The sequence below is a fragment of the Harpia harpyja genome, chromosome 19 (genome assembly GCF_026419915.1).
Source record: "Harpia harpyja isolate bHarHar1 chromosome 19, bHarHar1 primary haplotype, whole genome shotgun sequence".
Classification (NCBI taxonomy): Eukaryota; Metazoa; Chordata; class Aves; order Accipitriformes; family Accipitridae; genus Harpia; species Harpia harpyja.
The window spans coordinates 9,558,902-9,572,316 of NC_068958.1; the positions used below are offsets into that span (position 1 = coordinate 9,558,902).

The 13,415-nt window shown below is 43.8% G+C and overlaps 1 protein-coding gene across 1 annotated transcript in view; it reads right to left on the reverse strand.

The window, feature by feature from the left end:
* PAPPA (pappalysin 1) overlaps positions 1–13,415 on the reverse strand; it is a 183,458-nt gene that overhangs the window by 97,788 nt on the left and 72,255 nt on the right. Inside the window, exon 7 of the mRNA XM_052815534.1 lies at positions 10,756–11,263. Within this exon, the coding sequence (XP_052671494.1) occupies positions 10,756–11,263 (508 nt within the window). The remainder of the gene's footprint in view (positions 1–10,755; positions 11,264–13,415) is intronic.

Here is a 13,415-nt window from a genome sequence, read left to right on the forward strand (position 1 = left end):
GTTCAAACCACTGCAACTCAGTTCCTCATCTGTTCCTCTGAGTTGAGAACATTTGCACTTGCTGCTCAGAGCAGGTCCTTGTCTGTGCAAGATACCTTGGTGCAGGACTACGTGCCTGACTGTAGCACCTCTACTCTCCAATCCAGGCCCTCTTTAGGACCTTAAACACCCTGAATGCTCTTCTGTCCTTCGTGCAAGAACCGTAAGTTTTTAAAGTAGCAAACATACAGATATATATGCAACTGATTAACTCCAGCGGACTTTGATATAACCATCCAAGTATTTGCCCTGGTACCAATTTAAAACACAGTAGCACATTTAATAAAAAACAAAGTTTGCAGCCAAGGCCTTAAAGATATTTCTTGGTTTTTATCAAAAGAAAAAAAAATTAAATGTCAAGAGACAATTTTCTACTTTCATGTTTTAACAACAAAAATTATGAATTTTTAAGGTGGATGATATCAATCGAGATCTAGATGAGATTGGGTTACAAATCCTGGGATAAAGTAAATCCTAGAGGCCCCGGGCCTCACATGGGTGTTTGCACTAGACAGGCAATTTCACGGCAGCACACAGGTTAAGTGTCGGAGCACCTGGTTGCTATTAGAAGCAGGGAAGGAGGGGGGAAACCTGTGGTGTTTGCTTCTTCACCGCTGCAATCAGACCCTAAGCTGAGTCGGGAGTGCTTCGCAACATGAAGCTCAGACGTGGCTGCCGCAGGAGGGAAGGCTGTTATGGTTTGACTGAGGAAGGAAAGATCTGGGACATGAAATACAGAAAGTCCTATTCCCAAACAGTGGAAGCCAGCACTTCTCTATTGATTTCAAGGGAACGGTGCCAGTATCCACCACCTGAGGATAGCGCTCCGGTGTACCGGCATGGCAGGCAACAGTAACACGACTGGCAGGCAGGTTAGGACAGGTTAATTACCTTAAAGGCCACCATTGTCACCAGCAAACCTTTGCCTGTTGCATCGTGCCCCTCGATGAGCGCTGCCTTATTACTCATGCTGTTAACAACATCCCGGTTGTGCCACAGCTTCTCTGTGCGGGACCGCCAGCGGCAGCATCTGTGTGGGCTCCAGCACTGGTTCAGACCACACTGCAGGAGAAGTGCCTGATGCACACCCTGCACAGGGTCTGGGACCCCAACAACCATCCCTCAATTTGTGGATGTCGACTCTTCATCGCTGGGGCTGGGAGCACTTCGGCTGCTACCCTCAGCCCTGTGCCCGTTCATCAGGTTTGGCTCTCCCTGTGGGCAGAAGGCTCTTCCCAATTTAGGGTCATCAGCTTGGCAGAATAACGTTCTTCAGCTTCTCTGAATCCAGACCTGACCTCTAGGATTTTCTTTTAACAGGCCTGAGCCAAGACCTGATTTTCAGAACTTAATACCCTCCCGTTTCCGTGTAATCCCACCAAAATGGTAAACAGAGGCATGGGAGCAGACACTCGCAGCGCCTGATCCAAAGGCTCCTGAAGCTAGTGGAAGTTATTATGTGCATTTTCAGTAGGGCTTAGATTGGGCCCCAAGCGAACGCAGATGTTTGCAGTTTTCCGTGCTTTCACCTCTTCCATCCCTGCTCACCAAAACTCTGCTTTGGAGGGTAAGGGCACAGGGACCGTGGCACTCCTGGGACGCTGCTCCTCAGGAGGAGGGAGGGAGCCTATATGTACCTGCGCCTATGTGCGAGAGAGACGTATGTGCTGTCACGCACACCGCACAGCACAGCACGCAGAGATGGGCGAGGAGACGAGGTGACTATTCCAAAGGAACATTTTGTCATTTCCCTCCTTAGGGGCTCTGTGTTTTGCCTTAAGCCACTTCAGATTATGAGAAATCTTACTAGCTGGTCTCCAGTGGGATCTTTAATGGTTTAATAACTGAACATTACTGAACATATTTCCACTAGCCTCTTTCTAAAATCCCATCATGAGCTAATTTCCTCTATTGTCATTACATCTGCAACTGGTCTTACATTTCAAAAAAATCTGTACCGCTGTGAATAAACGATCTCATTTACTGCACTGAGCTCTCAGGGCCAGAATTTTTAGTAGTGGCTGATAATTTGGGGTGCCCAATTCCAGGCACCCTCACTGGGGTACCATTTGCAGAGAAGAATAAGCTTTATTTCCACCTCGCCCCTCCTACCACAAAAAGCTCCAGGAAAATGCTGGAGTTGGGGCATCAGCACAGAGATGCCCAATGTCACCATACATTTAAAAAGATCCTGGCCAGAAAGGCTAAGATCAAGTCTGTGAAGCAATCACACGATGGGTGCCTTGGGCCCGCAGTGTGCTCAGTGCATTGCATGCCATGCAATGATACACCTAAAAGGCTTCTGTCTTGTCTGTCGCTGCATCCAACAAGGTATTAAGGACAGCACAGGTATTTTAGTCTTACTGCAGTGTTGTTTTCAAATCCTTGCCTGTTTGAGTGTAGCTCCAAATTTAACAGAGACTTGGAATTATTTCCTAGGAAAATATATTAAAGTGCCCAGGAAATGATCAGGCCAATAGTTCAGTAAAAGTAGCTGAAAAAAGCTGTACTGGCTGACACTGCTGATAAAAAGGTAGGTAACACATTTCTGCTTCTTCTGTGGTATTTGAGGTTCACTCCAAGTTTTACAAGAGAGTTATTTTTAAATTGTTGCATAACACATGTCTGTCCAATATTTCTTTCCTCAATCAAGCAAAGAAAATGCATTTGTTATTCCTCGGAGATTTCTGGTGCTTCTAATTTAGAGCCCAAAATAAAGATGCACACAAGAAGGCAAACATCAGAGAGAAATTATTATCCATGAGATAATGCACAGCCTAATTTACCACATATCTGAGACTGTTTCACCTGCAATAAATTATTTTGCCCAGCAGGAAAAGTCCTGTTTGACCTTCATTTTTTTTCTTCCTGCAGCTGAAAATTCTGCTACTACTTCTAGGTCACGAGTTCAAATTCCACCCTGGTTGGGAGTGATTAAATACATCAATTTCTAATAGTATCTATTTGGTTAATAATAGGACAGCTGTTAATGTTCACTTTTTCAGGGACACTTGCATATGGCTAAGTTGTAGTCTACGGGTCTGATCTCTCCACAGCCTCTGTGTATCGCCCAAGAGGTACACTGGAGATGTGAATCCAATGTAGCAGCAGTCCTTGAGGAGTCCCTGGCTGGAGCAGAGCTGGCAGAGCTGATCCCAAAGCAAAGTGTCATTCTCCAGATGGGGCAGTCCCTCTTTCCTGGCTCTTCCCATGCTCTCGAGTTATTTCTTTGAGAGAGGCAGCTGGGGGTCATTCAGAGCAATCCCACCCTTCAAAGATAGACCCAGGCTGAAAAATTCTTCTGGGCTGCCCTGTCTCAGGATCACAAACACTTAAAGATATAAACCCGCCCTTACTACTTTATTCTTGCATCATGTGCGGCCGAGCCAGAACAGGAGCTACGGATTTTGTCAAGTGCCAGCTATAGTTACAGCATTACATAAGAAACCGCAACAGCGAAGAATCACAAATCTATCACTACAGCTGGCACCAAGCGGCATCTTTGCAAAGGCTTAGCAGAAAAGCTGCCTACTGAATGGGCACAGACCGTCAAATTGTTCTTTCTCTTCTCCAGGGCAGGGTTAAGGCAATTTGGCAGAGGGTGGTAAGGGAAAAAATTGCTGTATCTGTTCTGTGTGTGGGGTCAGGAAGCAGGTTTTATGCTTTCGCAAAGATAACCTGGCACCTTTAATGAAGAAAGCAAGAAAGAAGGAAAGCCATCAGAATGTGGCTTCCAGCTGTCAAGTCACATCAGCCAAGTGGAGATGTATAATCCCTGAGAGCAGTGGCACTGCTAGCCTCTAACATTTAATTGTGAGCTCTTTGAAAGAAGGCACCTGGTGTATTTCTTCTGTAAAACGCCTGGCACGCTACTGGCAGCTATAAATAATAACAACCGCTACCTCGGTATTTAGCAGCACAACATATGTGAAGGAAAGACACAGGAACAGTAGATAGAAAAGAAGCAGTGTTCTTCTTCCTGGCTTACCGAGCCCTTGGTACACACAGGAGTACACGCGCCTATCCGGCACAGGGAGCAGAACCAGTCATCCCTGCTGCCACGAAAGCCAGAGGTGAGGCCACACTGTTTGGGAAAGGAAAGAATTTTCCTGGGGGCATGTTGGCAGTGAAGATGCTGCTGGGTGGAAGACTCTCCTTCCTACCAGCACTTCACCTGTCTAGGGTCAGATGAGTTTCCCACTGTTGGAAGGGAAGGTGTGGGACAGGCAGTCGTCCTACATTTTTTTTGTTCTTTCATCATGGGAAATTTCCAGGTTCATTAAGCAGAAACGGGGCAATCAATACTGGCTGCATGAGGAAGGAGCTGAATACGCAGCTGAGGCTAGATGTGGCCTCGAACAGGCATGAAGATGGACGATGCTTGCTAGCAGATCGCCAGCACCTTCGCTGAGCTCCAGGACTGCTACACTGTCCTACGCCTGCTGAATATTAGACTTCACAACTTTGCCAAAACTGACCACAGGCAGCTTCGATACACTCAAAGCTCTTCACTGACACAGGGAGGCTTTTGGACAGTGACAGCATGGTTGCTAGTCCAGCTGGGAAACTAGAGTCAGAGAGGAACAATGGAAACATTTATTCCTTAATGCAAGGACTCTGGATGAAGAGCTAGGCAAGAACTAGCAGTGCTAGTATTGTACATGAAACTAAAATTATAGGGGTAAGAGAAACCTGGTGGGACAGAAGGGTGTTTGCTTCTTGGGAAAGCTCAAAATAGCTTTGTCCGTGCAGCACTGCAAACTAATGATAGGGAAGCTCTTAGGAATGAGCAAGAAAGCGTGAATAAGAGTAGATCTGTTCCTGTTGAAGCCTGGTAAAAGTGTTTTTACTGGAGATGAGCTGTAAACTTTCATATGGATACAGACAGGGTTCTCTAATATATTACTAGAGAGAAATAATATGGAGAATTGTGTAATTATGGGAAAGAAACCTCCTAGATGCAGACTAGAGAACAAATGCTTTTAATAATGGCAGGTCTCTGGTACTGCTAGGCATGAGAGCAGGCATCAAATACTTAGGGACTCAACAAGAGATGACACTATTTTGCACTTACTTCTAGTAGCTGTAAATAGGTTGGATTGAAAGAGAAATTTGAATGGAAATGGAAATTTGTCTTTCACTTATCACTTTGAGGTTAACTAACAAACATTTCCTGCAAATAAAGATCCGCACCCCAAAGTCCAATATCCGCAGACAGCACAGAAGTGGTAAATAGGCTAAGTCAATGCAGAGAAGAATGGAGTTATAATGTAAAAATGACTAATTTACAGGACTGAATGTCTCAAAATGGTGCGTATGTTGGTATAAGACAGTATTATGCATGTAGGATCAATAAATTCAGAATAAGCTGGGACCTCCTCCTTGCAAGTCAGAGGGGAAGAAGCAGTTGGTTGTATTTATTCAATTGCAAGACAACTATGAACCACCAGTGGGATGCATCCACAACAAAAGCATACGAGGTCCTTGCACGCATCAAGGCAAGGCATTTCCAGTGTAGCTATGTAAGTATTCGTGCACAAGGACATCTGGAATACCATATACAGCTCTAAAGCCTGTTGGGAATCCAGATGTGTAGCATGCAGATATCGCACGGACAACCTAGCAGCTCTTGCAGATAAATCTGGGCATGTAAAGTGCTTTCTTAATGTTTCAGTCCTATCGTAGATACTCCCCAGTATTTCCTGGCATATCGAAAGAGGTCTGGCATGGTAACTGTGGAGGAGGGGTAAGCAGAAGATGGTGATAATATGGGCTTCAGCTTTTGGTGTCGGGAGAACATCCACCCAGCGATCTGTATCTTGTTTGGGTGGAAATATGGTGTTAATTATCTTCATGACAGATGGATCTGGCAATTCATTTCAGCTGCTTTAGATCATACATTCCTCTGGCTGGTAGACCTTCAGAAAATAGAGAAATAGATCTCCAAGATGAAGGAAGGAATGCCATAATAAGGACAGATGTTGCCATGAAATTTTAGTGTTGCATTCAGCAGGGACTTAGGTTTACATATCATCATTGTGATATTCATATTCTTCCAGTCCTGTGTTCAGCTGGGCCTGTGTTATGTAAATGCAGTCCTCCTATTAAGTCCAGGGGTTAAAAGGCACACCAATAATTGGCTGGAATGAATTATTGCTCATTATGAGTAGCCACTGCCGATTCTCCAGCCTCTCTACTTGTTTATATTTGTAGGAATTTACCAAATATTCCACACACATTCAGACTAAGAACTGACTTCCATCTCCTTCAACTACCCATCATCTGGGGTTTCTGACAAGTCACTTATCATACGGCCTTCCGATTGGATACCATTAACAAAAGGCAAATGCATCGATAACCCAAATTTTGAAACAAACAATTGTTTCGGATAAAGTACAATGCCAAAGTACATGAAACGCTAAGAACCCATGAACAATGCCACAGCAGCCCTCCAACTACCTGCAGTCTTGATGATGGTAATTTCTGAATCATTCTGCAATCACTCCAAAAAGCCCTAGTGAGATCTGCACTCCACTGTCTTAGGTGTGGAGTTAAAACACAGTAAATGACATGGAGTTTACAAGCTTAGCACTGAATGGAGCTCCAGACTCTAACAAAATATCTTAAAATATCGTACTTGCTTAAACAACTGTACACAGATGACGACCAGTCCCCTCCAACTATTATCAAGCAACAGAAAAAGTTTAGCCATAGAACGTAGGTGTAAAATAGCCAAAACCGAGAAGAAAAACATATCCCCTATATGAGAAAATGCAGGTTTCTCTCTCAGTCTCTCTTTTTTCTTTCTTTTTCAAGTATCTCTAAGTGTCACTTCGGTACTAAAGCTCTAGTCAGTGTAGGAGCGGCTCAAATGTATGTATCACAGGACAGCATACTTGCTTCTCAGTGGTGTTCAACTCTGCAAAACCAAAACTCGTACCAGGGCTTTGTGCTGGGATTCTTTCTACGGCTATTTCAGTCAATGCCTTTGTCTTGAAAAAGCCTACAGGTTAACACCACAAAGATGACTCGATCCATCGCCGTCCACCACGTTTTGAGGTTTCCTACAAAGTCTGTGGCAGAAAAGTTGGGAAATTTTCCAATTCTAAGAAACTTTTCCAGTTATTCTGACAGCTTTCCAAAGCTAACCTCGGTGGCTCTCAGCTTGGCCTGCCAGAGAGGAGAGCGCAGATCTTGCCAGCACACCCGGCTGCTCACCGCTAGCAAATTTGGCTACTGAGAGTGCAATGGGGAATATGGGCTGCTCACCCCAGACTGTCCTACTGCCAGAAATGGCCATCTCCATGGGACTGACACCTAACTGTACCTGTGACATCCTCAGGAGAGCTTTCACTGTGGGCACTCTCTTCTCACTGAGCTCTTAAAAAATCAGTGGTTGCTACAAATGAATGCGAGAGCAATGATTACTTTCCAACTCCAACGATGTGAGCATAAAAGCACTATAGTAAGGGCAAAGTGAGGGGAAAACAATTACCATGTTCACCATTGTGACTATCCTGCATGTTATTTCTAGAGAACAGTCAGACTGAAACCCTCTATGTAACAGCACAACCCGAACTTTGGATTAAATTGTGAGCTGAGACTTTGAGATTCACAGATGAGGCTCCTTCCTTATCACTCACTGCAGTGTGAAGACTCAGCAGTTCTGTGCTGCACCTGGCCTGACCTCTTTTTTTCCCCCCACTGATTTATTTAGCTTTCTGCTCTCTTCCTAGGCTCTGACTCTCATTTTGTATCACAGATATGAGCAATTCTGGCTGATCGTACTCAGTGGAATTGAGTGTATCTTGCCTGGTTTATGTAAGGTCCAAGGATAAGGTCCTGTCCCTTAGAAATGTTTGTTAGCCTCAGCTTGAGCCAAGAGCCGAGATTAAAATTCAGCTTGAGAACAGAAGGTCTGGCATTATTTTGCATTTCTTAATAAAAGGTTTCCACTGTTCTAGTTATTTACTCTCCTCTGTGGAGCACCCAGTGCTGACTAGGCAAGGGCTATCCATTAAAGGCTGTCTCTCGTCTCAGCTTAAAGAGAAGTTCCCTCTCTTTGACGGGAAGAAGGTAGGAGAAATTAATTTTTCTTTCAGCATCGCCACACCTGGGGAAAGGATCTTGCTCACAGATAACAGTGCAAGCAAATATTTTCTTTGGGAGAAAAAGAGAAAGTGAAGATCAAGGTCAGAGGAGGCAAGAGTAAAGATATGTGACTGCCTTCAAAATAACCTTCCATAGAACATGTGGGGGTGTCATTTTATTTAATATGGAAAACATGCAAAAGCATAAAGGAGGGGTGACTGGCTTGGGGCTTACAGAGAGATAAAGGGGCTGCAAAGTCTGGTTGCACAGATATGCTGAATTCCAGCTGTACAGAATGAGACAACAGGCAGATGCAAAAAGGTCGAGAGAGATTGCATTTACCTCTACATAAATATAAATATATATATTTTTATATATATATATATATATGTAGGAGCATAGCCCAACACCTCTGTCCCTGACTTCCCTGAAGCATCTTCCCTCCTGCCTGCTTACAGAGTATAAGGATTGTGGCTACTCTTTGCACAAGGTGCTAATGGAAAATTCATCTTGCCTTTGCCTCTACCATATAACCACAACCCCATGCAGAGTTTCAGTGAGTTTGCTGCATCTCAAGGTGCGGCTCAGCAGCAGCCTGGTCATACAGCATCAGCCTACGAATCTGCATGACCCCCCATCACCAGAGGATACAGATCAGTGCTGTGCACGTATGCATATTAGGATAAAAAAATCACCCCACTTTTCAAAATTTCAAACACATGCAGAAGTCTTGAATCAAAACCAACTATGAGTGCTTAAGAATCTGCATCTTTGACTCCTCATCCAGTGACTAAAAACTTCATTTTACCTTTCCAAGTATCTCATCACAGCTCACTGGCAGGATTTTCCCTGTAGTCCCTGGAAAGACACAGACAACCTGAGGCCGGCTAGACTAGAGGGTTTGGTTAGGTTGGCTGTGTCAGCCCCCAGGAGCACCCATTTCTGTCTAATGATCACAGGAAGAGCCCAGAAAGACTAACGTAAAATTTATGTCTGATTTGTAGCTGGCTATGTAACTAGGTGAGACATTCAGACAGGTACAGTAATGTTACCCCAAGTGGTTTATTCAATGACGTGCAGGAAAACTGTCATTAATCCTTGGCTACTGATTTAATTATTAGAGCACCCTTTCACTTCAGCTAGCTATAAGCTAGAAGTGATCCACAAAATCATAATAAAAGACAAGCAAATAGAACTCCGAATACAAGTTATGTTTTGGGCTTTTCTTTTCTTCTTCTTTGTTTTTTTTTTTATTTTCACAATTTGTTATGAACTCAAAACTGGACCTGTTTCCGTGGGAACTTGTGCTAAGGTATGCAAATATTTCAAACCAAACCAGTCCCATTTTCCAATGAGAGTGGGCCAGGTTTCAGGCAAAGATGCTTTCACAGCAAAACCATGGGAAAATTCACCATTTTCCATGTTTCCAATATGCCAATATTCATCTTCTGTTAAGTGCCAGCAATTGTTGGAACAAGGCTACAACCCAAGAAAGCACTTAAGCACATGCTTAACTTTCAGCACAGGAGTAACCTCAGTGATGTCCTGGGTCTTGTTTTTATATTCACTATTGTTAGTTACCTTGAATTTTTAAATCCGTAGGGACATTTTGCATCTTCTGAGCTGTGTAATTGGGCCATGAAAGGGATGGTAGCTCATGATTACTGAATTGTTAATTAATCACTTTTATTATATTTAAATATGCTTTAGAAGACCATAATGATGTATGCTTCCTTGATATTAGCTGTACTAATTAGATCATCTTTTCTAAATTAGAGTGCAGTTTTCTTAGCAGGTTTCCTTTTATCTGGTGTTCATTTTTCAAAAGAGCTTCATGTTGTTCCCACAGATGAGTGAATCATTTCCAGGGAATCGTGTTATGCAAAAGATGTTTTTCTTGCTGCTGTAGAATGCCTACGGGTAGATCATGGGTCTCCTTGAAATCGTTAAATATTTTGAAGTTGGACTTTCCTCAACAATCATACGTTCCTTGACTAGATGAGCATAACTGCATCTGGGATGAAACTCAGTCCCTACAACAAACTAGCGCATTACTATGTTAGAGCAATCCCACTCCAATACAATTCGTTTTAGTGACACATGAAAGCAGAAAATGAAAGTGGCTGAAATACATTTATATATCTGAACATGCAAGTGTATTTTTTTGCATTCTTTCTTTAGCATTTAATGGGTGCTCCAGCACTGAAAGCCATTCTGTCTCCTTCTCCATCAAAATATTACTTTCAGAAGATTTCTAAGAAAATGATAACCATGTTACTCCAGAGGTCCTAATTTAGGTTATCTTAAACATTTAACGTATCATAGCTCAGGTAGTTTGCAATATCCTTTCTGATTACGCAAAGCCTGAATTTCACGTCTCTGCACAACTAGCCTGGAAATGTCTCAAAATCTTTCCATGAAATCTCAGGCTATTTCACTTGAGTGTGATGTTCCTGGTTCCGGAGAGAAATTATGAGAATATCCTCCCTTGGTGATACTTGGTACATCTATCTAGTTTAAAATCCTAACAATCAATTGTGATGCTGGACCTTAACAGGATGCAAAGAACAAGTTATTGTTTTTCTCTGAACAAGTCTATTCAGCTCTCTGGAAAGCAGTACTTACGTGTCGACAAATCTCCTGCCGAGGTTTGAGATGACAAGTGGAGATCCAGACTGGAAAGGGGGGTCCCGAACCACTTTGTACTGGATGGGTTTGCAGTCCGCACACAGCGTGCTGTGGGGGACAGAGCTCAGCATGGCAGCATCAATTTCCAGGTGCTCATCCAGAGTGTAGATCTGGATCCCGTACACCTCCTCACCCACTTGTCCTGCATCCAGCTTTATGGTCAATGGGATGTCACAGAAGACATTCTGCGGCCCGAGAGAAATGTTCTTCCCGCTGATGGTGAGCAACTTGATGTCATTCACCGCTCCGCTGGAGTCCCAGTCTGGCGAAACAAATGTCACCCAGACTGTGAGGGACTCTGGAGTCAGGGGATAACGAAACTCCAGCTGCAGGTAGCAGCCCTGAGGCTCAGGACAGGCTGGGGGCACCGTGTGTTGGTTGACTGCTGAGTTGGGACTCCATGTTCTGACACTGGATTTACAAGGCTGCTCAACATCAGGGTGCCCTGGAAAGAAAGAAGGAAGCAAAGACAGGGCACAAAAGAAGTTAGAGAACATGAGTTATCATTGGCATCAGTCTTGAAAGACAAACTGGTGGCAGGAGAGCATATCTGTCCAGGAAACTAATTATTTACTTGAGCAGAACAGGCATGGCCAGCATGGAGAGGAGGAATATAATGCCAACGTCTCCTGGCTGGGCGAGAGACACAAACCCAGTTTAAGTGCCCAGCTGGACCAGACACCACACAACACACACTGTGCCAGTGCATCTGGTCCTGTATTTCCTATTTCTAGTGTCTTCCCCTGTGCCAAACAATGATATTTTCTACCCCTTCCACTTGGTCCTTTACCTGATAAACAGAGTCACTTTGCCTTCAGTTCACCCCCATGCTCCTACTTATTCCCTTGCCTCTCACTCTAAAATACAACCTTTTTCTCTTTAACAAAGACAAGAAAAGAGCTTTTGTTCATTCCAAGAAGCTGTTGCACTGTGCTGTTGAGGGGCAACTCCTATGCCACTTACAGACTAATCTAGCACATCATGTAAGACCCCTTTTTTTGGAGGCACATGGAGCACAGGTCTGAGCTGTCTCTTTGCACTCGTTGTGATGAAACAACCGGCACTTTACTCTTACATTTCTCACCGTTGGCTACGTTCAACTACATGGGAGGTATTACTAAAAACTAATGAAAGCCACAATGCTTGCTGGGTTCCCAAATACTATGGTAACGTTACAATTTGGCACAGAGTCATGGACTGCAAGATCCAGAGAGGTCAGATGGGTGGAACAGTTGGTAACAGAATCCAGTGAGAGCTATAAATTCCCTCTTCCTTCCCAAATAATCACACGAAAAGGGAGCAAGCAGGACAGGGAGAAGGCAAAGTACAGAAAAGAAGAAAGGGGAAAGTAAAGATAAAGAAAAGGTAATGAGAGGAGAGAAATGGAGAAGGCAGATAAAAAAAAGAGAGCACAGCTGTTTGCAACTGAGGAAGAAAGCAAGATAAAGCACTGGGCAAACATGAACAAACAGGACATCACTACTAATTTAAAGAGAAAAGGGCAATGTGTGAAGGTTATTCTTATTGTCTGTGATCCAATGAAGTGTTAGAAATGTGCCTCTTTTGTCAAGGATAAACAGCACAGGGAATTCTCCTGTTCATACCAAATGAACCCAGATGCAGAATAGATTTCCTGGTATCTGAGGCAGTCCTCCCCGCGATCCAATGCAATTGTCCTGCAGATGCACAGCTTTTCATGCTTCTCCCTCACCCGCACATACCCCATAGGCCTCCTCTCCTCCTCGCATGCCACAGAGTAGTGGGAATGCCACTAACCTCAGCATCTGGAGAGACCACAGCAGCAATATATTTTGAAGAAAGCCAGACTTCCATTTAACACGCTCAAGTTCCACCCCCCCCCGTCAAGCTTGCAAGTACTGTGTATAATCATTCTGAGTAGCAAATACCCCATTCGACTCACGTTATCTCACAACATTCGCTGCCGTCCGCATGTGCTTGGCTGGGCCCTCCGATGACTTTCTCACAGACTCACAGCAAGCTCCTGACTGCAGCCCTAAGAAGGTGTTTTTTAACCCCAGTATCTCAGAGGGCTTTGGAGAGATCTATGAATCTTACCGCTACCATCTCGCAGATAAGAAAATGGAGCTGATTAATGGCTCACAGCCTAGTATGTTTTCAAAAGTGGTCTCCACTTGGGTTCCTGCAAATTCACCTCTGCCAGTTCAAGGCCTCTGTAAGACTTAAATAGTGAAAAAACCTACATGTTTTGGTAGATCAGGGTGTGATCCCTGGCGTTACATGAATTGGACTCAGCCTCCAGGGAGTTTAATGCAGATCATTACCCCAAAATGGGAGCTTGATTGTAGTCACCCATAGACTAAAAACCTCAATGAAGTTGAGATAAAGCGACCCTTTCTTAAATATCATCAAACACGTAGACCTGGGTAAGAAAAATTCATTTAATTGTGGAAGAGGATGGAAACCTTATTCCATGTAACTCTGGATTTCTAGAGATGGGTAAATACTACGGAAATTGCAAATATTTGTATATAAAAAGAAATGGCACAGTAGTTATTCTGCCACATGCACTTAGGTTCTGAAAGTCCTTCAGCTTATGAGATAGTCAGCAAGATCAG